The 25,266-nt window shown below is 40.9% G+C and overlaps 2 protein-coding genes across 3 annotated transcripts in view; one reads left to right on the top strand and one right to left on the bottom strand.

Moving 5' to 3' along the window:
* The window catches only part of CUNH7orf50 (chromosome unknown C7orf50 homolog), a 127,498-nt gene that overhangs the window by 13,401 nt on the left and 88,831 nt on the right, over positions 1-25,266 (bottom strand). The window contains exons 1-2 of one of the 2 annotated variants that reach the window (XM_057416926.1): positions 19,043-19,099; positions 14,764-14,939 (exon numbers count right to left, since the gene is read on the bottom strand). In XM_057416926.1, the coding sequence (XP_057272909.1) occupies positions 14,764-14,939; positions 19,043-19,084 (218 nt within the window). In that variant the 5' untranslated portion in view covers positions 19,085-19,099. Of the gene's footprint in view, positions 1-14,763; positions 14,940-19,042; positions 19,100-25,266 lie in introns of those variants that run through there. The other variant, XM_057416925.1, reaches the window with a different exon arrangement.
* Positions 21,446-25,266, top strand: part of GPR146 (G protein-coupled receptor 146) — a 47,813-nt gene continuing 43,992 nt past the window's right edge. Inside the window, exon 1 of the mRNA XM_057416922.1 lies at positions 21,446-22,021. The gene's annotated coding sequence lies outside the window, so the exon portion shown is untranslated. The remainder of the gene's footprint in view (positions 22,022-25,266) is intronic.

The raw sequence follows: 25,266 nt of genomic DNA, 5'->3' as shown, positions 1-25,266 counted from the left end.
GGAAGAAGCTTTATTTTTTCTCTTTTATTTAAATTTAGGAATCACACATGCAGGAAAAAATAAACTTGCTTTTTAGTGTCCCATTTTTGTCCTGATGTCCAATATAAGGACAGATTGTACCCCTACAGCAAACTACACAGGATTTTCTTTGAAAGTATTTATAAGGCAAAAGGAAAGGGCCTTTGTGCCTTAAAGCAAAGCTTTGATTAAATCTACATAAAACGTTTATCACGGCATATCTTTTATTATATGTACTTTTATCACTTGCCATTATTTGTAACGTTTTATATTATGCTTACATCCTGAAGCTTCAGCCAGGCTAGAAATCCCCTTCCTCCCCCACTGCAGGCACTGTTCAAACACAACATGAGACATCCCCTTGAAGAGCTTCGAGTATAAACAGATGAGGCAGATGATAAGTGGAATGGCAAGATGACCCAGAAAACTGCAATGATGCCTCAAAATCATACAGCAGGTCATCAGTACAGCTCATATCTCTTATATGGTACAACACATGCAGGGTGTCTTACTGTGATTCACCTTGTCATAGACACCAACCTACCTGCACACGGCAAGAGTGCTCCACTGGGAAAAAAACCTTCAATTTATTATTTTAATTCTTTTTCTAATACAGTCATTTAGTTGCTGGTATCTGCATTAGCCTGCCTGCAGCAAAATTACATTTTGAGCTGAGAGCATATTTATAGCAGTAATAATATGCTAAGAACTTTCTGTTGTTTTCAGTAATAACAAAAAGGTCAGCAGTAGGCGTGAAAGCCCACCGCTAATATGACTGCATTATTAAGCTAAATGTGCTTTTTAGTTTACATACATTCATAAAAAGAAGACAAGGCCACAGTTGAATTATCACAGAAGAATAACAGAAAATAGAGTTTGAGCTCTTCCCAGTCAATGTACTCTGCTCCTAAAAGGAATATACAACTAAATACTATCTTCTGCTTAAATCCCATCTCCTCTCCAGATGTCCATCCTTTCTTGCACTTAATTCTGGTCACACTGATGCCCAGACCAGAAATAAGGAAAAGGGAATATGAAAACAACTGTTGTGCCTCCCTCCCATGAAGAACATCCTGGGTGGTACGAGGAGATAAAGAGGGTCCCATAGTCTGTATGAAAATCATGTCAGAAGCCAGCTGCAAGTTAAAAGTTGGCAACAATCCATTTATATAACTGCTTTCTGATGATCAGATGAGGGATATGCTACCAGACCCAGAAAAAACAAATACAGTCACTTCTCTTCTGCCTTACCACATTAACGTCCAACTGTCGTACAGAATATTCCTGCCAAGGCATGGATTCAGGCTGAGCTGCAACCAGTAGCTCACTTTCATTGCTCTTTATTTTAAATCTACTTTAAAAACTAACAAAGGTTTAAAAAACTAAAAAAAAGGGGGAGGTTCTGTCCCCTCCCCAGCATCTCAAAGAAGAAAAGAATAACAGATTAATCAATTAAGGACATTTCGGCACTTCAAAGGGAAGATTTGAAGGGCAGATATATTGAAATCAAGCTGAAATCGCTGGTTGTGACTCTATGATTCCATCTTGTTGGGATAAGTCTAGGTTCTGGGGTGGTTCTCGGCTGGAGAAACTCACTGGGATAAGCAATGCAAGTCCTTTCAAGCCAGGTCTAGAAGATTCAATTCTATTGCTCAGCACCACAAAACTACTACAGTAATACCTAGTCATGTGTATACAGCCAGTGAGGCATTAATATACCCTAATCTTGTTCTGGGTGTCTATACAAAAAATCCTGTTGTTTCAGCAGTGCTGGCTCATACCTATACCAGCTATACTTAGAAAATTACAGTGGTAATGAAAGAAGAATTAGACAAGCTACAAAAAGCTGCTATCAGAAGTCAAATATTTACTAACATGATTAAAAAGTCAGAATAACTTTAAGGCCTATCTCAAAGCTAGCAATGATTAAAAAACCCTGACAAACAAAACAAAACTAACTTTTGGCTTTTAACAAGAAAACACCAAAAAATCTATGAAAATATCATGGTTTTCCTTACAGTAGTGCTGAAGAAAATGCTGGATGAGAAACCACCTTTATTTACCAGTGAAAGTTTTTGAGGAAGGATGAAGAAATGACCCCTTGGAGAAGGACCAAATACTGAAGATGCTGGCTTGATCAATTTTGCTTTGAACCAGCCAGGATGCCAAAGTGCCAACTTACTGCTCAATATACCGTGTTGAAAGTTTGTGTTACTCAGTTATTATGCATGGGCTATGTTAAGAAGCCCTGAAGCTACATAATGAGAATGGCACCCTGTGAAGGTGTCTAATCCAGCTGGACCTCTGATCAGCAACACTGCTGAAAATGCATTGCTTTTTATAACCAGGTCTTGTTAACTCCAGGTTGGCTGTTTCTGTGCTGTTTTACCTTTGGAAAGACCTAATGGGCTTCCACAGCCAACAGGATCAGAAGTGTTCTTCTGCAGTTCCAAACTCCAGAGTACCATTTGACTATAATATGAAAAAGCAATGCTCTCTCATTACACCAACGAGTTCCCTGTGTACCAAATGGCTACCCGTGCTAAGTCCTAGCATCATGCACACTCCTTTCTGACTCTCAGCACCCAGGATGTCTGGTCCCAGTTGCAGGGAGCCCAACTGGCCTCCTTCCCTCCCCACAAGATTCAAATCCTGTTACTGCAGACTTCCCAACAGGGCTTGCTGCAGGACTGGCCTTGAACCTCTTGCACAGCACTGGCTTACTCTTGTCATGATGTTCTATAGGCATACAGAAGACATCCTGGATTGTCAAATTCTTACCTCGGCCCTTTACTTAACTGAGTTCTCTTAGGACAGTCTTGAAAAACAAGTATTTATTAATGTGGATGACAGCCCTAAATGCACTGCCTAATTAGACATAGCTCATCATCGTTACAGTAAGCCCTCTTCAAATAACCCATCACACAGACGGCTTTTACAGTGCATCTGAGAGGATACCACATTTGGGGTTATTCTGGACCAACAGCAAGGACGTGTATAGAAGCTTTCAAACAAAAAAAATGACCCATCAACCACCCTTGTCATTTTTTACATCCCAATTTGGACATTGCATGCCTGCATCATTAGGAAGCATGGCAGAGGCAGAAGGAGTGTTGCAGACCCTGAGCCATTGGAATCGCCTAAATTGTAACCTTACAGAATGATTTATTCTTCTTTCTGCAGAAGAGCTCTAAAAAGGGGCAAGCCAATGAAAATATCAAGATCACCCTAAAAGTGTACAGCAGCTGACAGCCCACTTACATTTTCTTGATTTTTAGCTGCTATGTTCAGGTATCTCTCACTGCATAATAAAATCTGCTGCTGCACTACAGTATTCAGGACAGTATCAGATTCTCCTCTTCTAATATCCTGTGATGTGCATTGCACTACTATGATTTTAAGTAATCTGTGCTTAAAGAGGCTGATCTGACAATTACTGCTTCCTGCAGATGGCTCTCATTCCAATTCAATTTTATTCATACAAAAGTAATTACTGATACCTTTTCAGGCATCGTCATATTAATAAACGTGTGGAGCAGGAGACGAGTTTTATTAAGGATCCAGTTTTATTATTTCAAAACTATTGCTGGTTATTCTAACTCTGGCTTGGAAGCCTTGACAGCTCCCTGGAGCTAATTGATTAATAATCGTTGCCAACTGCATTTTAAACTTTAATTTTGGCTTTGGCTGACCAGACTAAATGATTCTCCAGAGCTACAAAACTACTCGCCACTATTGTGAGTATTTGGGCACTGGATGAATAGCTTGAATGTGTTTGAGGAAGTGAGCAGCAGTGTTAGCTCTCCTAGATGTAAATTTTATGACAGAGGGAAAACATAAAACCTTCTTTTTTGCATTTCTGCCATGTCAAGAACACAGCTTGAATGGAAGATGGGTGAGTACAGAACACCTTTTCTCAGACCCAGAAGATGGGTTAAGGATGGGATGCCTGGGCTCGGAGCCAGGCGCTAGGCAAGGAGTTTAGAGAGCCAGGAGGAAGCAGGCTTCAGAGGCTGGGAGGAAGAAGCTATGCCTCATACACCTTCAATAAACTCCCAACTGCAAACAGAATTTCGCTAAAATAAATAACCCCTGCAGTCTGCTTTTACTTTAAAAATATCAAGAGCTACTTTGTTGTAACACTTAAATGTGATATGGGCAATTTTAATTATTCTGGTTTTAGCTGACCTGAATAGTGCATGAGATTTCCTCAAGACAAATGGAAAAGGTCAAAGTGATTGTGTGAAGTGTTGAGCACTCAGAGCTTCAGTGAGCAATGAGCGTGTCTAGTTACTGTCAGGATACAGTTGAAGGAGACTGGCCTGTTATTAAAGACTTCTGCTTCTGAATTTCCCCAATACATCTCACAAGGTTTCTGAAAGTCATTTCAGATGAAATAATTTATTAAAGCTGCATAATCATTCAATTAGATGCAACCTCTTTTATATAATACTATGGACAGATGAAAGCTGGATCTCAGTGAGAAATATCTAATGGCGACATTTAATAAACTGTTAAGAAAATTCATTTATACTAAATTTTATTTTACTGGAAATGAGAGTCATTAAGAGAGGATGCATTAAATTTTCTTAACTAGGTTTGGAAATAAAGACGTTATTTTACAGGAAAGAGAATCAGGCAAAGAAACCTCAACTATTTTTACCCCAATATTTATGGACTTCACACACATAATCTAGTTTTTCCTAACTTAGGAAGCACTTTACAGCACGACGGTTAATCACCGCTAATGCAATTTATAGCAGCGGCAACATATATGTGAAAATGAGGAAACTCAAACATCCTACTGCAAATATTATAAATAGATAAAGGCAAACTAACCTTTGGAAAAAATCTGTTCACCAGGAATGCATGGGAAGCCTCCTTGGGCCCATGAGAACAAGTCAGTTTAAGAGCCACCAATCTCATCTGATACATCATTATATGCAGGAGAAAATTCTTACATATGTGATGGGGAATAAAAGTGCTCTCTGCAACCTCCAGCTGGCTAACTCAGGAAATGTTGTTCCTAGTTTTATCAGCAGCAATGAAGTGGAATAAAGCTGCACTGGTCGTTTGCAGCAATACTACAAAGGATCACAACCGCAAGGAGACCCCAATCACAGAAGGGTTTGGAATATTAATCCACACACATTGTGCGCCCACCCAGAGATAGTATAGGTGCTAATGGCCTTTAGGAATGTCTGGAGATGCCACTACAGAAAAAAAAAACATGCAAACTCCTCTGTCAGAATAAGGACTTGAGAAAATCCTACAGGTCTGTTGGGACTAGAGTTGTTGTAGGGCCAAAGAACACAGAACCTGCGTTCAGATGAGATGCAAGTTTTATGCCTAGTTTCCCTTGTGTCACTTGTTTGAAAGGAGACCCTCAGATAGTACAAGGACCTTGGTGAGTCACAGACTTCATCACTGTTTAATTTTACCTATCTGAAAAATGGGGTAATATAACAATTTCTCAAAAGCTGTCATAACAAGAGTGAATACATTAGTGTCAAAATATTTTTCATTTATTTTAACAGAACACAGTCATGATATGCTATCAGGAAAGGTACTGTGGAAAAGCAAATTACCATTACTATGAAAGGGAGAAGATAGAGAAAATAATTTTTAAAAGCAAAAAAAAAATCCATCCCTTTAAAGATGGGTCTGGTTATTCAAGAATATATTTTTCAGCTGATCCTGTAAATGACAGATGTCAGACAAAAACATTTGTGGCTTCATGTTAATGATGCTATTAACCACAGTATTTCCCCCTGAGAATGTCTGAACAAAATGCCCAAGTAAATATTTTGACAGCTTTGTTTCACACTGAAAAAAATGGTAGAAGCACAAAGAGACAGAAAGCACAAAGAGACAGAAGGTTTCAAAGTAAATCACTCCGCAGCTTCTCCTGAAATATGCTTTGAGCTGTGTCCTTGTGACCCGCCATAAAATTATGCAAAGATTTAGAAAGACAAATTATTTGATTCGGAGCCATAAAGCAGGATTAGTGTTTCCTCATCTATTTCTCCCCTTTTCTTAAATTTAGTGACAACTTATGGTTATGGAAATCTCTTTCCTCTGCTATAAGCAGGGCAATGAGCAGATTTAGGGAGACAGAACAGCTCCTGACTCTGATGGAGAAAACTTTAGTATGGACATGAGCTTCCTTTGCTTTCTCCTCTTAAGCCATATGTTAGGGCTAAGCAAGCTACTCCAAAACCATTCCCTACAGAAAAGAGTTTATCCAGAATATGAATATCTAAGCCATAAGAAATCTAATTCAGGAAAAGTAGTGCTAGTCCAGCTGCTCTTCCAAAGCTCAGCTGAATGAGTTGCATCATTAGCATTCACTAATTTGGCTGGAAAATCATGCAATCGTTGATGTTTTTAAAGCTTCCTGCTTCTCAATGAGTTGAAAATACCACAGAGATATCTGCAGCATCTGAGAACTTCCACATGCAACTAAGTTTAAAAGTCTTACACCTTGGTATTTCAGAATGTTTTGTCTCTAGAAACCAGAGCTGCTTACCCAGCAAGCTAGAAATGGCAAAATACACCCAGATACACCAATATGGACAATACTTGCCTGAAGTGACTGAAATGACATTAAAAGAGTAATTCTGTCCAACTGGAGCATTTCCAGTAAAAGTATTACTGATACCCAGAATATACTCCTATGGTTCACTTTCTTCCCAGAAGTTCTTGGTAAAAATAGCCAAGATTGGCTCCAAGCTACTTAAAGTTGGTTTTTGTTCTTACTTTTGGTTGCTGGTTTTAGCATTGCATAGTAAACAACACTGTTATTTGTCAGCATTAGCTTTAACTGACAAGTTTATCTTCAGTAACAGCTGAAGAAGCCTTGGTGCCCGCTCTGGCACTGGAAGTGGTACAACTTACAAACCATCACCATGCTGTGCCTGAGCTCATTTGCAACAAGCCATGACTTTTTAATTCAGGCTCATCTGGGTTTTAACCTGGTTATTCAGCTTCCAGACTCGAGCTGGTATTTCTGCACAGCACTGTGCTATGCAGGCACTCTCCTCTGTTCAGTGTCAGCATCTCTTTAACCACCTGCACTGCAAAGTTGGACTCGAATGGAAGAGCTGCAGACTGTAAATGCTGCATTCCTTTTTTAGGTGAGCCTTCATCAGGCAAAACCTGGATCACTCAGTCTGGATAGCTGTATTTATAGGTGGAAAAGAGATTAGATATCCATAAGGAACAGTAATCTGCATGCACTTACTAAATTACGATGTTAACTTGCTTCTTGCAAAGCAGTGAAATTATTGTATTAGAACCACAAAAAGCAGCTAACCCACCAAGAAGTTAATAAAAGCAATTCTTGAACAATATGACATCCTGGGGATGTCATGAAGGGGTTAGAAAATCACTGGCATGGCTCCAACACGGTTCTGTGTATCATTTGCTATCAAGATACAGCAAAGTGAATCCAGAAGCCAGAGAGTGTATCGTAGGGGCTGAAAATCATCAAGTCTGGCTGCCGTCAGACATCTTGATTAAACAGGCAAAAGCTGTATGGTGCTATTACCGAGAGTGTAACGTGACATTCACAGAATCCTAAATGCATGGTTTGAATAACAAGATGATAATGAGAACAATAACATCTGGAAATGTATATTGTAAAGCCAGCTCTGAAACAGGAGGGTATCTGACTTGCTGCAGCCAGGCTGAAGTAGGATGAGAAGCACTGTCCCTTTTACAGCCAGTGAAAAATTTATTATGGCTATAGCTGGCATGTTTATGCCAACACTGTCATTAACACAAAACTGAGGAACAGTTTGAGGGGAGAAAATAAACCCGAAGGTTTTTAGTATGCAGCAAATTAAATGTGAAGTCTCAATGTGCTATGGCTCAAAGAAGAATCCAAAGTTGTAAGCCGCAGACCAAACCCGGAGCGACAAGGAGCAGGAAGGAATCACAGACTCTCAGTCCCTCCTGTGTGAAGCTGGAAGGTGGCTCCAGCAAAACAGCATGTTTGCTTCCAGGTCTTGCATTTCCAGAACTTTCACAGACCCAGGAGTTCAAAGAACAACAACAGAACACATCAGTGTATGGAAGAACTAGCAACAGATGAAGGATTATGGATGTACTGCTTCACCAAAGGGGCAGCAAGATTGAGAAAACTGATAAAGCCATGTAAAGGATGCAAACACCAGGATGGGTGGGGGCGATAGTGACTTAGAAAGCCTTGCTCAGTCCCAGGTCCAACACAGCAGAGCAATTTTTCTGCTTCCTATACCTAACAGCAAGTTCTGCCTTCTGCAGAACGTAGTATGCTTGAGTGTGCTAAGTAGAATCAAATCTGTGAAGCAAATATGCCATCTCCGCCTACCCCCACAAGAATAACTGCTGGCATACCAGCACCCTAAAAATAGGAAAGGTGTGGGCATTGCAACAGAGAGCTTTGTAGAGTTTGTGAGTAATGCCGGGGCTGCTAGGGAACTGCAAACAAACTGAGGCGGCTTCATCAGATGCCATGGGGTACTGAAGTTACACAAGGGAGTGTAGGATAATGATAAGGTAAGTCACTCTTAGTAACATGAGACTACTCTGCTGCAAACAGAGATAGTGGCTTCCTTCAAAATAAGGAAGGTCTGTCCAACTATTAACATCAGTTGGAAAACATTCAGTTTTACAGACGTGCTGATTTAGGTCAAGGAGAGGAATCCCACTTAGAGGCAGGTCAGGCCCTGGTAGAAATTAAAAGTCAAGCAATATAGAAAGTTGGAGAAGTGCTAAAACAAATTCACTGATCTCCAGAGTATTAGGAAAAGTGCAAGCCTTTGAAATCAGATAGTAGCAAGCGCCTGCCCAAGGTCATATAAAACAGCCGCAGAACAACGCCAAATGCTAATTTATCCTGTATCTGACTCTCTGGATTCATGAGGCTTCTTACGGAACTAATGAATGTGACAAAATGACTAAAAGCTTGTATGAATAGATTAATTACATCCATAGTTAATGCTTGCCCCAGAACCTTTAAAAAGTAGCCCTACGATTATTAAAGCAAAACTTGCCTCCACCAAGATTCCCCTAATCTTTGAGGAAAAGCAGTTCTTCCAAGACACCTTAAAGGCCCAGCTGTTGAAGGGAATTCAGTAACATCACTGTGTCTCATTACAATGGTTTCTCTTTACGTTCACATACTATTTTTTGCTACAGGCTAATTGAGATTCATCACTTGAGCAGTTCTCCAATACTTTATGAAGCTCGAGATAACTGATGAGCTTTTATGTATGCTGCACCTCCCTATCAGGAAGAAAACTCATTCTCCATCCCAGAGGGTGGGGGAAGGAGAAATGACACTAAATGCTAATGTTAGTTGTTATCAAACCCAAGGAGCCTGTCTCTGGAGGGAGGAAAAAAGATCTGTGTATGTTTACATTTCTAGTGCATCAATCACTTCTAATATCTAAAAACTTCAGACACTGATGGTGAAACATCAAGAAGTTTGAAATGAATAAAGATTAAGGCCAGCAGCATAAGAATTACTTAAATAAGTTCAGAACCAAACATCAAGTCACCACTGACCACAGCTAAAAAATACTTACCCTTTGAGAGGAAAAAACAGCTTCAATGAAACAAGCTAAATCTGACACAAGCCCATTCAATGCACTTTAAATATAGAAACTGGTTTGCAGCATTAATAAGTGCGGTTGTATTTGCTCAGAAGCTTTCCCAGTAGAGTCACTTGGCCGCAAATGTGGTAGGATGAATTGTCTTGTGATTTCCTAAAGGGCCACAGTCATCTCAGCTGTTTGGCCACGAATCTCAAATACTGCTGCCCTCTTCCCTGACCAGCACAACCCTCTTCTTGGATGCAAACACTGAGTGAACACTAAGCCACCATTTATTAATGCCCTTCTCCACATGGCTTCTGGTCCAACAGAAGTAAAAACCTGATATACTTTAATCATGCTACTTTTATTTATAACATATATACATAGAGAAGAGAAATAGTATTAAAAATATCAAAGTATCAAAGTAGATGCTTAGAGCAACCACCCCTCAGATTTCTGTATTCTTTGAAAGGAAGAACTATGTTCCAGCTTTAAAATCTCCCATGCTTGGCACTGTTTGTTATAAAGTTTGATGGAGGACTGGGATCTATTTCCATTCTGCAAACACAGCAGATAAACAACCACCCTTGGCTCTACACTGTTTTCAGCAGCACCACCACTGCACTCAGCAAAACCCACCTTGTGTTCTGCAGAGTCAGACTGTTTCCTCTCTCGATGGGAAATTCTGACTGTCCCTCAGTTTTGTGCTTCTGTAACGTGCCCTTGCTTTGTACTATTCTTATGGGTATCTTTAAAAAAATCCCTGACATTCTCTGAATCTCACCTACATTTAAATTAGGGACGGGGAAAGTAAGATCTACAAAGAAAACTGAAACGACAATGCATGGGAAACATTCTGGTGACATGTATTACTAGTATAATATAAACCATTACAGAAAGAAAAGAAACATGCTTCAGCAGCTTATTTTTAAAGTTTAAACACATGATAAATAAAACTCAAGGCTTAGGTATTTCACAGCAATATCCAGATAATATTATCTATTACTTCTACCTTGGTTGATATTAATCTTGTATTTCCACATACTGCCAGTGACATCTTTTCAGATCTCTGTCTATCCCTTTGATGGGTGATGGAGAAAACCATATGTGCGGATCCATATAGCAATGAACTTTCTAAGCCAAACACAAGAACAGAAGCATTCCAGGACAGAGAGGCTTGCCAAGACAAACAAGTTCTGCCAGCATTTTAACACCACAGAAGGTCAGTTAGGTTATAATTAAGTCTAATTACCATTTTCATGAATTGCAACATCTTTTCACTTGAAGGCACTTAGTGCTCAGAAAAAGATGATTTTCTATTTTCTGTTTTCTAAGAATCACAGTAATGAACATTCTAATCTTGGCTTTAAACCTGAATCATCACTGATCATCATAAAGAAAAAAGGCATGGCATCATTAAAAGGAAGAGACTTGTGCGGTTTATTTAACCACTAATACTTTCTCAGTGCTGCTTTTCCCTATTCCTCTGCAGTAATTTTACAGGTTTTCCCTCTTCTGTTCAGTACCACTCCGGATTTTTTTCATTATTCCACATTTTCTTTTTCCCTTCTTGCAGTTACATAACCTTTCTGCTTCACTTTAGCTCCCTATTTTTAATCCTTTATATATCTTCAGATCTTTCTCTTTGCTCCCCAGCCAGCTGGAGAATCTGACTGTAGTAGGCTTTCTTCTATTTCCACAGGCATGCCACGATTGCTGCGTTAGACAGAACTGCATTGGGAAACTGCCTGAGCTTATCTCATCAACGGAAAAGGTGAGATAAAAATTGGTGAAGCAAAGACATTTTTTTCTCCCCTTTTCCTTTTCCCACATGTCAACAGAAAGCAAAAGAGGAAAATAACAGGAGCCATTTGGCTGCTTCTCCTCTATCAGGAGTACAAAACCTGGTTCCTGCTCATTCTGGTCTCATTCAAATGAGAAAGAAGCTGAAAAGCCTGGTCTATCAAATGTCACCCAGCTCAACAGGGAGACCCTTCGGCACCCTCAGATATGGCTGGAGGCTGCAGTTTGATAGCTGGCGTCAGCTGCTGTTGCATGTTGCCACCCCGTACAAATGAGGGGAAAAAGCCTCTCTCAATTTCTAGGATGGCCCTCCAACAAAATGATAATTTGACCTCTCTGGAGGCTGGCAAGGAATCAAGGATTATTTGTTTTTAGACTCAAATAACAAACCTGGAAAACTGGAAGAACTGGTTAGCTTGTGGCACACTGTGCCCAGCAGCAAGGAGGTTTACAAAGACCCCCAACAGGGGCTCACATAAGCCGTGCTACCAAAGACAGCCACATGCTTTGGTCTAGCACTGCTCTTTGTGCTAAGCATCACTCTGAATCCAGCCCTGTTGCTGCAGTGCTGGTCCTAAAGCTGTCAGGAAGGGCAGTATGCAATTAGCAGTCCTGCCCCCCACACGCTGCCTGCCTTCCTCCCTCCCATTAATGCTCTCTTCATTACCTCCTCTCAACTAAAAAGATGAGGCACATCTTTCTGACAGTCACTTTGTGTCTCAGCGAAGCGAGAAGCGCTGCCTGTGGGCTGCCTGCTACTCCCACTTCATTTTTAAAATGGAACATACAGAGCTATTGCAGAAGCAGGGCCTTCTGTAAGCACAGGACCCCTCCTTTTATTAGTCACGTTTTATTTCCTCCAATTAAAATCTTGCTAATTCTCCCTGATCTTACCCCTTGAAACAGAAATTTATTCTTCTGGTGAAGAATTCCACATACCAGAAAAGATGATTCTGCATTCTGAGGGAACCACTATTTCTCAATATATGTATGGCCTACAAAATAAGTTTCATTTTCCCTTGCAAACGTCAAAAGTCTGGGTAACAAAAAAATCTTTTGAATGGTTTCTAATGTTCTTCTTTTGAAGTTATCAAAGCAAATTTCACTAAAATAAACCCAATTATTCTCCTGCCATAGGCTACCACCTTATACGGTTGTAGTCTCATACAGCAAATAGTCTCTTAATAAATAAAAGGGGTATTTTCAGTCATCATACGGTACTTCAAGTTTCACCTGTCCTACTGGAGATTCACATGTCATCAGGGAATGAAGATGCCACTTCACTTAGCAACCCTTATGTCATGCAAGGATTTTTATTGTAGGTGGGGCAAAATATAAATCCACAGCACCTTTTTGTTTAGTTCCAATTATATTCATCTCTTCATCTATACACTTAATTTATCCTCCCACATATTATTCATGCCTGTAGCTCTACAAAAACATGTAGACTGAAATCCCTGACCCACTAAAGTTGCTGGGAGTTTTGCAATGGACTTCCAGAGCTTGGATTTTAGTTTCCCTTCCCCAGCTAATACAGTACTTCTCTGATCACTTTAAATACAGTTGTTTCTGTTTTCAGTCTTGCTGGGTTGAAAATCATCTGTGGTGTGAAAGGATTAAGCTATTTTTCTGTAATTTACAATGGTGAAAGATGGTCTCAGCATGTTTTGGGCTAGAACAGAGTCTATGGTTATGTTTGCTTGGCAGTTCAGCATCTTATGACTGTCCCTGTTACGTCTACAAAATTCAAACTGTCTGTTGCTGAAACAATCCCTCACAACCTACTGCTGTACATATAGCCCTTGAACTGCATATTACAAGTTCAAATGACATAACAGGTTTACTATTTCAAGGTCATTTGGTACAGGTTAAGTGAAACTCTGGAGTTAAACTGGTTCAAATATTAGTTCAATTACAGTTTCATATACTGTCACCTAACAAGGTGAAAAGTCCATACAAATCATAGAATAGAATCATAGAATAGTTAGGGTTGGAAAGGACCTCAAGATCATCCAGTTCCAGCCCCCTTGCCATGGGCAGACACACCTCACACTAAACCATGTCACCCAAGGCTCTGTCCAACCTGGCCTTGAACACCGCCAGGGATGAAGCATTCACAACCTCCCTGGGCAACCTATTCCAGTGCCTCACCACCCTTACAGTAAAGAACTTCTTCCTTCCAAATAACGGTGGAGTACCAAGCAAAACCCTACAGCTTGTTCCTTTGCTCCCCAAACCAGAAATCCATAATCTAGAGATCCACCACTTATTAGCACACATAGCAGAGTATAGCCTGAGCAGACGGTTCAAAGCCAACTGTCAATCCATTTGCAGTTCAAACCAGTGGTGAACTCCTCCAGCTGTTTTCCGGATCAAAAATATTATTGTCATTTTGCTATCACTGCATGCTGTGGGTTATGCAACAAAAACGCACGTGTCCCTCTGCCTGGAATGCAGTTAATTTCCTCCCTCCCCACTGAGAGTGGTAAGTAACAATTCAGACTGTCTGGATGCTTCAGTTTTGAGCATGGCCAGAGATGCGACCCTGGAATTACTCCATGGGGTAAAATGCTGGAGGTCTGACAGACAGGGCATATTTTGCAGGGCATATTTTGCAGTTTGAAAAAAATAAGCACTTTTGTCCTGTTTATACATGACCTCTTACTGTCTGAAGGGTACTGTGATGTGAATGCTTTGCTGTAGATTCTTCAGTTTAAGCATACGCTTTGCTTTATGTTGGAATACTGAGTATTCTAAATAACTAGATGAAATAATTGCTTGTATTCTGAAATCAGCCACTCTATTTGATGTATACTTTGGTATGCAAAAATAAGGCATTGTACTCTGTTAACTTTAAAATAGCAGCATAATCCCATTTTGATTTGCAAATATCTAAACATCACGCAGGCGGTTAAATTCAGACTCCGTTATGCTCAACCACTTTATGCAATTTGCTTATATAAAGAGAACAACTGGAACTCCTTTGCTTAGAACAGTGCACTCCAGAAACAGAACTAATTTCCTCAGTGCAATCTTTTCTGCAACGTGCCTTTCATCTTTGTAAGTGCAGCTAACCCAGTGGTATTTATATATCAACTACATGATCAGAAAGACAGGAGCTGTCTTTCTCTATAAAATGTTTGCACCGTACTTAACATCTCTCAGTTCTTCCTGTGATATAAATACAAAAGGGTGATCAACTGCATGCTTGGGTGTCAACTGAGATGAAACATTAACTTAATACTTAACTGCAGCAATTTCCTTTAATGTGTTATTACTTGGTCCAGCTTGTTCTGGGTTTCTGGCACAGTTTACAGCTTACTCCTGTGGGGAGCACCTGCAGTGGTTTTACTAGTCCTACCTGGTTAAATAGGCCAGAGCCAACTCACATCCTGACTGCTTTTTGGGCTCCACCTTTTTGATAGAGATCCCAGCTTCCCTCATCAGCTGCTTTTCCTTCTTCTTGCGCTCTTTTTTTAATTTTCTTTCCAGTTTCCTCTTTTCCTCTGCAGTAAGTTCTTCCTCTTCTTCCGTTGCCTGAAAAAAACATTTAAATCAAGTATTAATATTTCTATAGGAAAGTGAAAATAATATGCATAAAAGCAATTATGCCTACTTTGCACATGCAATGAAAGGACACAGATAATACTTAAAACCAGAAGCTTCAAGGTTCATCATTTTACTGTTCATTATACTTCCATCACCTCTTTACTCTGCTCAATTCACAGGACTGTAAATACTGCACTTGAAGAAGCCTTAGAACTGCCCTCTCCAGATGACTCTACTGTTCTCAGCAGTATCGTAACCGGAGCACCTTCTAGCTATATATTAAACATACCTAATATTGGTTGTGCAAAGCCCTGTGTACCTCGGGAAGGAGGAGGGATTTGGACACTATGAAGCCACCTCTTCTGTGCTACCTCCCAGTATCAACCAAGCAACCAAAAGTATGGAATTCTTCAAACAAGACTCTTTAACTGGCCTGGTCTTGCTTTTAGATACTTCTAAGTCCAAGACGGGTGGTGCTACTTAGCTTATATGATAGTTACAGATCTCAGAGAGTCCCAAAGAAAACTTTGATACCTTCACCAAAGGTATCAAAGGTGCTTCTCAGCCACCTCCATGGTCAGGCACTACCATAAAATGCAGACTAAAGGTATGCAGAAGGACAGTAATGATTTGTGAATAACTCCATTAACTAATCCACTTGCTCAGCAACAGTTACCAGGTTCAGTAAGACAACCTGAGCAAGGGACAGCTTCCTGCAAGGCCAGGCTACATTTGTAAGAAAATGGGATCTCTGGGTAGGGGAAAACTACCCACTGACAGCAGTGGAAATGGCATGGATGTAAGGTGGCCCAGGAAATGTCTACCTTATCTGTACACAAATGGGCTTTGAAGCAGACTACTATATGACAGGGACAGAATAATGGGAGACTGCACGTGAGTGTTTGTTTTTTAAATCCATAATTCTTCTGCTCAAAATAAATACAGTACATTTTGTGGTGTTTCTGCCAAATCTGCACGTCCCTTGGACGCTTCAGCTACAAACTGATGGAGTATACACACAGAGACAAGCGAGGCAATCTGAAGGAACCACCCAGGCCTACAGCAGCTGTGTTAGCATCTCACATCCCAAGACTGGGGAAGATAAAGGAATTTAACCACCACCTCCAAGAACAATGATTTTGTTCACAGAGTGGACTTAGTTCAGATGCAGCAGCTTTACTTGCTTTGTACTTGCCAGGTGAGGACCTCTGCTAGAGCATTGGAAACCCACGGTGGCAAAACTGAGTGGGAGAGAAACATTCTTCCTCCTCTCCCTGCTCCCTCCTCACCTGGACTAGGAAACCATAACTGCAACCTGGATGCACAAGAAGATCAATTGCTGTATGGAAAAACTGGCTGAAGCTGCCATATAAACTCAAAAATCTTTAGTGTTTGTTATATCAATTTGTGTTAGTCGAATGAAAAACCTGACATGTTGCTCTTAACAGTATTCTTGCTGACGTTCAAGCAAAGGGCAGTTAAACAAGGCAATACCTGAACACAAAGACACCTGCTGAGGACTAATATTTGTTCAGTGTCAATTCATGTATTGTCTAACTTTAGTTTGCCTCATCTTTTCAACTTTCTGTTTTCAAAGACCAGAAAAGGCCAATAAAGCAGAACTTCGAACAATTGCGCATGGGACAGTAAAGAGAATTTAGGGTGGGTTTTTTTTTGTTTAAAATACTTGCAAGCTACTTTTATGGAAAAACCAGTATTCCTGTGCAAACCCATGCAAAAACCCAACACACGTTCCATTTACATAGAAGACATTTTCTAACTCGTGCTGAGGACAAAATAACATTTAGGGTGAAGGTAGGTATGTAACCGTTATACAGGAAGCAATGTTTTCAGTTGAAAAGCCACCCTGGTCCTTACTAAAACAAGAACGCAGCCGCACAAAGCCCAGGAAAACACTGAGGGTGGTCATTTAGAAAGTGTTTGTAGAAGATGACTGCGGCAGCTGCCCAACAGACGACACGCTAGGGTTAATCTTCTTTTAAAAATCATGTAATGAATTCGTTTACTTTTCTGTGAGCCATGAAGCTTTCAAATAAAGTGACTGTGGCACATCATTAGAGCTGGCCTGATAAAGAGGCCTCTGCTTCTTCATACTTACAGTAAATGCGTATCTCTGTACCTTCCCTTCCCCCCTGCATTCCTGGCATTAGCAAAAAGCTTTTTATCCCTCTCGCCAACCGCTCCATTAAAAACAAAACAAGTTGCTCCCTGCCTGTAGGTCCCAACATAAATACCGAGCCCTAACAACATTTGTTTCCAGCATCGCAGTGGATGCAACTGTGGGCTGTCTGAAACAAGAGAACTGTTCTCCCTGTGAGGCTAATGCTGTCCTGGGCATGAAAGAGTTAGGATTTACAGTCCCTTCTGCTAGCCCACAGCATCATCTAAGGAAAATCGGATTCATCAGGCTTCTATCTGGGACTCCCAGCACACAGACTGTGAAAGCGTTTGCAAACCTACAGCTCAGACAGCTTTTCTAGTTGCAACTGCACTTTTACCCATCCATGCCAACTTGATTTAATCCAGCAGTCCATACGACAATCTGTCCTTGACTGGCTTTTTATTTGAAAGCCTCAATTTTTATGCGCTTCATAAAACACCTACATTTGGTGGCACATTCTCCACGGAAGCTGAGGGCAGTTTTATAACAATTCATAAAAGAACAACACAACCAAAACCAACCTTCCCCAAAACCTGGGACTCAGAAGAAAACCAAACCAAACCTTTCGCTGGGATTTAAAGCCTAGTTGTATTTATTTTAGCTTGGATGATCTCTGATACTCTACTGGTGCATCTCTCTTATTTAAATCAACAGCCTTGTTTTTCAGTTTTGCTTTCCCTGAACCATTAGTGTGTCCAAAGTTTGTGATCCACTTGCATTAAGAATTCAAGTATTATATCATTATTTAAATTTAAAAAAAACCCAGCCAACAGCACTTCATTGTTCCGAGGTCATAAATATCCCATGTTGTCTCCTTCTATATTTATAAAGTGACATCGCAATTTGTAGTGCTACCATTTAGTCTTAACTACAACATTGTAAAGTCCGTATTTGAGCGTGAGACACTTGTTTATTGATGCGATAAATTTAAACCACATGCATGCAGAAAAACACAACACTTGCTTATTTGCAAAACCTGCTGAGAGCTACCACACCACCTTGGATCGTGGGCTCATTAGATCTCAATCTAAACAGGGTCAGGCTAGGTCAGCACACTTGAATGAATGACATTCAGAGGAGAGCCAGTGTTCTCTCGTGATTAAGGAGGTGGGAGTCCTCCACTTGGACACTTTCCAGAAGCCCTGAAAAGGTGCTAAAAGGAGTATTGCCACTGGATGCCATATTGTGAGTAAAAGACAGACCCCCAAATCTTTAACGCTCATGCTTATGAAAACCCCTATCACCTTCGCAAGGGTACAGAGCTATCAGCTCAGACACTCCAAAGTTCATACTATACCATGTCCATCTGCATACAAAGAGCTGTGACTGCCAACCCAGTGCCCTTCATCAATGCCAGCCTCTAAATTTCTGAATTGTATGTAAACACAGTAATATACTGTAAATAGCCTAAGACATCAACTAAAAATATCTGGAGGCTTCAGCTGTGGCAGTTTTAGATACCAGTTAAAGGTTTCCATTATTCTTTATAATGTGGAAATACTGCACAAATTTAAAACATTTTGTAGGTGATCTTTAGTAATGAGCTTACCCGTACCAAAGGGGGAACCATCTCAAACTGCAGTAAAGCGTTTCCTAGTGTAAAGTAGTGCTTGCTAAGTGATTCAGAACAGAGAAAAATAATTGCAAGAGAACCTGGCAGAAAGATGTACCCAAGACAGGATTTCTTCCAGTTATCTGACCCCTTTTTCTGCAAACGAAAGAGTGTCAAAACCAAACAGATGAAGCTTTTCAGAGACTGCATCTGCATAAAAGCTTTTAGTGCCAGAGGACTATGAACCGTAATAGCTGGGTAACCAGTACCAAGATGGTATTAACAGCACACTAATTGTATTATGTTTCAGCAGAGCAATAAGTGCATTTTTTAATCTGTTTCCAGATTCATAGTTACCCAAATGTTCTTGGCTCCATACTTGAGTAAAATTGAAGACATCTTCTAAAGATTTCTGTTCCTCCTTCTGGCTCATCACTTCCAAAAACTCCTAAATTTGCATCCCCAGTTTTCTGCTGCCAGCAAAGAATAAGCTTGACAAAGTCAGAAATTCTGAAGAAATCCCACAATGAACTGAATACTCATTTATTACAAATTTGCCTTTGGGATTCGTCTGTGTAGGTCCGTCTGAGCTTTCCGCCTGCTCAGGGGGTTCAGCTTCTCTGCCAAACGTACAGCAGTAACCACAGACCAAGCCACAACACCAAATTTACTACTTATTAGTACCAGTGAATCCAGCTCCTCCAAAAGCCAACAGACTTTTCTACCAGCACAGCCACACAAGTCTGTACCACAGCAAAGCAGGCAATATCAGAAATTCAGAGGAGTAAATTATAACTTGACTGCCGAATGTATAAAAAGGGCATCAAATGTCTGAACTCCAAGGAGAAAGAGGTGGGAATGGACGATATGGCTTAATTCCTAGTAGGAGCACTGTACCGCCTTGTTTGTTCATTAAGTTCACGTTATTTCATAACTTTTAATACAGAGAAATGTCAAAAGGGGCTTTGTTCACTGACCACGAGCTGACGTGGAGCTACCGACCCGTCACGTAATGGCTTCGCTGACAAGCAGCCTTTTGCCCCAAAAATACCCTGTGCATGATATCAGCATGCAAAACGTCCTGTTTCTGTCTTACACAATACATTTGATCCCAGATAAATAACTGGCCATCTGCCAGCTTAAAAACAAAAAGTGGAATCTATAAACAGTGTTCAAAACCTACAAAGAAGAAAGGCTGGCAAACCTTTAGATGCAAGGTTCATAAAAGAAAGATTGACAAATGATTTACTATCTGAGGCTTGCGAAAGAACTGTGCTATGACTACAGCTATAGGATTTGCATAAAATAGTTCACGGCCATATTAAATTTAAAGAACTATTTTCTATCATTTAGCATCTTACGAAAAGAAGAAGCATGACCAGAGAGGGCAGATGAAATTCCATTAGCATGCTAAAAGCACGTTTTGAATGAAAAGTAACATTTGTAGAAGCTCCTCCTCGCATCATGCCTGTAGCACTCACAGAAGGAGATTTGGGAATAATTATACATTGCTCAAAGGAAAACATAAGGTTTTTTCATAGAAGTGAGGTGGTTTTAGAATCTCGACTCCTCACGACAGAAACACTGCGAATTATTTACCTTACCCTGATTTGGAAAGGTTTCTGTAGGTGCAACCTGGGCAGAAAAGCCTCAAACAAGTTCTGCAGGAAGCCAGATTTAAATAAGAACAGGCTTTTTATCTTTCTGATCCAGGAAAGGATTCTTTTAGTGGCTGCGTAAATGCTGGGGGATTTTAAGCATCCTTGTGGGGACAGCCATGGTACCTTACAAGCACAAGCAATCAGGTAGCATGCGAAATCTGCAGCTGTAATTGAGAATAGATGCACCTTCATTAGCTTGAAACATGGCTTAATTCACATCTATGTGATCTTTACATGTTTCGCAGATTTATAGCCAATTCTGAAGTGCACATAAAGTGTTATCATTAGAAACTGCTGCATAAGAAGAAATGGAACAATATACTAAATTAAATGAAAGCCTTTATAAGCACACAGAACAACATGATTTCTGTAAATCTATTCTGTTGAATTCCACTTTATAGATTGCTTGCTCCTATAAAACACATACTGTAGCAGATTAAGATCTAAGGCATAAATTAGTGTCAGGTTTTATTTCTCATTTTCCTCCACCAGTATCATAGTCCTGAACACAACAGAAGTATTTAAGACATCACCGCGACTGCAGGCTTGGGGAATGCAGCTTTGCTTCATTTGCAACTACAGCCCTGCCAGGAATTCTCACGTATTTGTTGGGGGAATTTTGCTTTCTCTCTTCCCATTCATTAAACCGTATTCACCAATTGGGAGAAGATGGAACTAAAAACAGGAAACCCCTTGGAAATCACTGCTATCCACATCCCTGTGGCTCACACACAGCCCTTTTAACCCATCCCCAGAAACACACAAGGAGGAATTTTAATAGAAGGAGCATGAGGCTGTCGCAGCGCTCGGGGTTTTCATCGCCACCAAAGTCATCTCCTTTAGGGGTGCTGCTGATTTCTCCTGGAGCTGCAACAGGCTTTGGGCTGCGAGAGGAGGCGGGAGCAGAGCGGAGGCTGTTTTGAAATCCTTGCTGGAGAATTACATAAAAAAATAAATAAATAAAAAAATAAAACCACCCCAAACCACGAGCTCCATCTCCTCCAATGAAAGAGGTACCACAGGGTGTAGGCAGGTTGCCAGGCGAGCTCGGCAGCGTGACCGCACTGCATTGAGTTTCTTTAATGAAAGCCAGGAAAGAACACATTACACAGTGTTTCTTCTGAGAGCCAGCTAGCCTCCAGTGATTGAAATCAATAAAAACAGTCGGCAAGGGGCCCACTGGGGGAAGAGAGAAATCTCCACTACAGCATTCAGTTTGCTTTCCACTTTCTCCCTCCCCCCTAAAGTTAGACTCTGAAGAGCACCATGACAAGCTACTTTGCTTCCAGCGCTGGGAAGACGCTGGTGGGGATTTAAAGGAAGCGAGCGCTCTCCTTCGCCTCCCTACCTTTGCTCTCCCCCCGGCACGAAGGAAATTTAAGGCTTTTTGGGGATTTGAATCCTGCCCGGACAAACTTCGCCGGACAAGTGCATCGTTCTGCATTTCAGGAAAGGGATGGATTTTACGGTTGGAGAATGCTAAAAGGTGAGAGGGGGAAGAAAAGCAGGAGGAATCTGATCCAGCCAGAGCCCATGTGCAGGCTAGGATGTCCACCACGGTGGAGGGCACCTCTGAAGCTGTGGGAAGGGCTGCAAGCAAGCGCCTGAGGTCGGCACGATCCACATCCTAAAGCAGCCGGAACGTTGGCAACACGTGACCGACGCACTGACCCAGGTAAGCAGAACCACTTCTATCAGCTCTCTGTACCGCATCCAACACTGAGGGAGACCTTTCTGCTCCCGCCTCTACAGACTGCCCCGTGTCCTCCCTCGTTAACCTCAGGCACATTAACACTAAGCTTGTCCCATCTGAAAACATGTCCTGCCACTAATCCTCACTGAGCTATAAAACATGCACAAAAGCCCTTTGTGTACCGGTTTTTGCTAGTTGACAAGGTAGAACAAGTCCAGCCCCTCCAGGAGCTCCTGCTCCGGGGCCAGGAGGGATCACTCAGAGGAAGGGAACACAACTGACACCACACGCTGGAGCTGACTGCGATCTGAGAGAGTGCCAGTAATGAATTTCTAATATGGTCCATATTTATCTATTTTATTTATGTATTTTAATCACCATAGCAGCCACATACAGTACATACTTGCACCGAGCTCCATGGGCTGAACTGTACCATGAATGAGAGCAACTTGCATGCACAAGGGCTTGTCTTTTTGTTTTGTCAAAAAATTACTTGTTAAATAGCCGAGGGGGATTTCTGGCACACTGTTCAGGAATGACTGACACAGTACTACCCAGCATGTGGTATTCTGACATGACCCTGTGCTTGCACTTCTTACACAGATACCCCTATGAAAATGGCAAAGACACAATCACAGCTGTAGATCACAACATTCTGCCCAAGTTTTTAGTCAACTTTAGACTGTTTATCTAGATTTCAGTGAGACACGAAGGGTGAAATCAAAGCCTGCCTTTTTGCAAGGCAAACAGAAATGATGAGAGCTACATCTCTTTTCCAGCAGTGGCAGGAATTCACTGGAACAGATAATGAATAAAAGCCTGTGGAGCAAGAGCAACCACGCTTGCCCCCTCCATGCTGGTCACCATTAGGTGTTGACAGCAACACACATGCTCACTGCCACAATAGAGCTGAGGAGGGACTGGATGCCTCCACTTCCACTCAATGTTTCGGCACCTCATTATCCCAAACCCACAGGGTACACAGCCTGGATGACTCTGATGCTAAAGTTGAGGCTTCCTGGCATCTCCTCCATTTCAGTTCCAGCAGACAGAACACAAGAATTCAGTCCAGCAAGTGCATACGTATTTCTGCAGGTGCAATGTTGCTCTCCCTTTAGAAAACGCAGCCTGTTAAGGGTGATTTTATGATTTTCAAACCACATGGAAATGGAAATGACCCACACACTTGAAGAGTGACCTGAAGAGCACCTCCATAAGGGACTGTTATTTTTTGCAGATGTTGAAGCATTTTTAAAGCACAAAGTGTTCTGATCAAGCCACAAAAATAGCTGAGGCTGGATTTAAATAGTAAGAAGTTTTTACGCTGATTTTATCAGTTCAGTTTTGAACTCTTCACACAAAACAGCCACAAAATTATGGCTGAAGGCGTCATTAAAGAACAATCATTTACAACAAAAAAGCAAACTTGTGATTCATAACAAAATACAGCCCCATATGAGTTTTTGGGCCTATCCACAGACCCATGATCCACCTTTACAAAAGCTGTTCCATGTCTTGCCTGCCCCTGCACAGATGCTTTGCAGAAACGACAGCACCTTCACAGCTCAGGAATCACAGCAATCACTCCCACACCTATCAACAAGTCTGTTTTGCGCTGCTCTTGGAGCTAAATTTGTCCTTATGCAGAGGAACTCACTGAAGTCTTTACTTAAAATTTCAAACAAGGAAAGCTTAGGTGAGACTTAGACAATGCAGATCACTTGCACCCACATTCTCAAGCTCAAATGATAATCCTCCCCATTACTCCCTCAGCAGGAAATGTAAATATTATCTTTAAAGCAGAGTGCAGGGTATTTTTGTTCAGTAATGCATTTTTCAGAAGCTCAGGGGTCTGAGTTTCCACAGCATCTCCTGCTAATGGAATGCGTTCTTTTCAAACACACAACATAGAAGTGGTTTTCTCGTTCAGAAGTTTTGACCAAAACCAGATATTCTGGCAGTCACAACTCAAAGCAAGGCTTCTCAATGTTTTTTAGTCACGCCAATGTTATTAAAGGAGATTCCCTAAACAGTGACCCAGTCCTTCAGACTCTTCCTTTAGAGTATGGAGATCTTGAAGACTCCCACGTTGAGTTGGATACAACAAAATAGAACCAATGGGAATCTATTTCTCATATTTCTACTAGTCTTGATAGTCCAGATCAACAGTACTTCATCCTCAAAAACAAATCACACCTGCACCATAGTTAAGAGCTCCTAAGAGCTCGCGCCAGTTGTCCTTACAGCCACTTTTACTGGTAAAAGAGCTTTTTGAAAGCAGTATATAAGGTTTTGCAACAGTCAGCAAAGCAGATGAAATGAGTTTAAAGGTGGAAGAATAAACATTCTTTTAATCTCACCTATCAAAATCTTTATGAGGGAAAGCTCTGGGGTTCTACAGAAAAAGCAGAATGCTTATTCCAAAAATGCTGAAATTCAATGATGTAAGTGCAAACATCAGGGTCTGCTAACCACTTGGGCAGCCCATGTTGGGTGAAACACAATACTGGTGTCTGTGCTGGTGGAAAAAGAGTGCTGCCACCCCTTTCAAATGAATATGATCTGACACTTCTCAGATACTGTAAAGCTTCAAGGTATCTCCTTTCCTATTTACACCAGTGGTTCATGTCACAGTACTGGATTCACTCAGCTGAGTATATTTAGTTTGCACAGTCTCAAATTGACAGCTTCTCTGTTACATGCCCATTCTGACTCAAAAATGGAACATAATTAAACATACAGTTGGAGAAGGTACAATTTTCCCCCACCCATGGGAAAAGCTAGTGAAGCAGAACACTGGTTATTAAATGAAAAATCCACGGATATCAATGCCTAGGAAAGGTGGCTTTCCTTACAATTCAAACAGGAAACCTTACGTTTAACTCAAATTTTGTTAAAAACAAAAAAGCCATCAAAACATGTGAGAAAATTCATACCTCTTTACCAACAAGTTATTAGCTTGAGCTCTAGAGTGCAACAGTATCTATACCTAGAGGGAATTAATGTCCTTGTGTATATACACTCTACTTTCAAATCTCCTATATTCTCCTAGACCTCAACAAAAGTTCTATTCATTAATTACTTATTAAATAAAACCAGCATCACTTGTAGTTTGCTATACTAACATCTTTAGAAAAACCCAGCTAAATATTTCAGAACGTATTTCATACACATTTGTATATACCCTCAACTATACACACATGTATGCAGGAACATGCAATCTTCAA

The sequence above is a fragment of the Pezoporus wallicus genome, unplaced genomic scaffold, assembly GCF_028554395.1.
Source record: "Pezoporus wallicus isolate ANWC-B61680 ecotype Strahan unplaced genomic scaffold, APGP_CSIRO_Pwel_v1 scaffold_7392, whole genome shotgun sequence".
NCBI classification, from domain to species: Eukaryota; Metazoa; Chordata; class Aves; order Psittaciformes; family Psittacidae; genus Pezoporus; species Pezoporus wallicus.
This window is presented reverse-complemented; position numbering and strand designations above follow the sequence as displayed.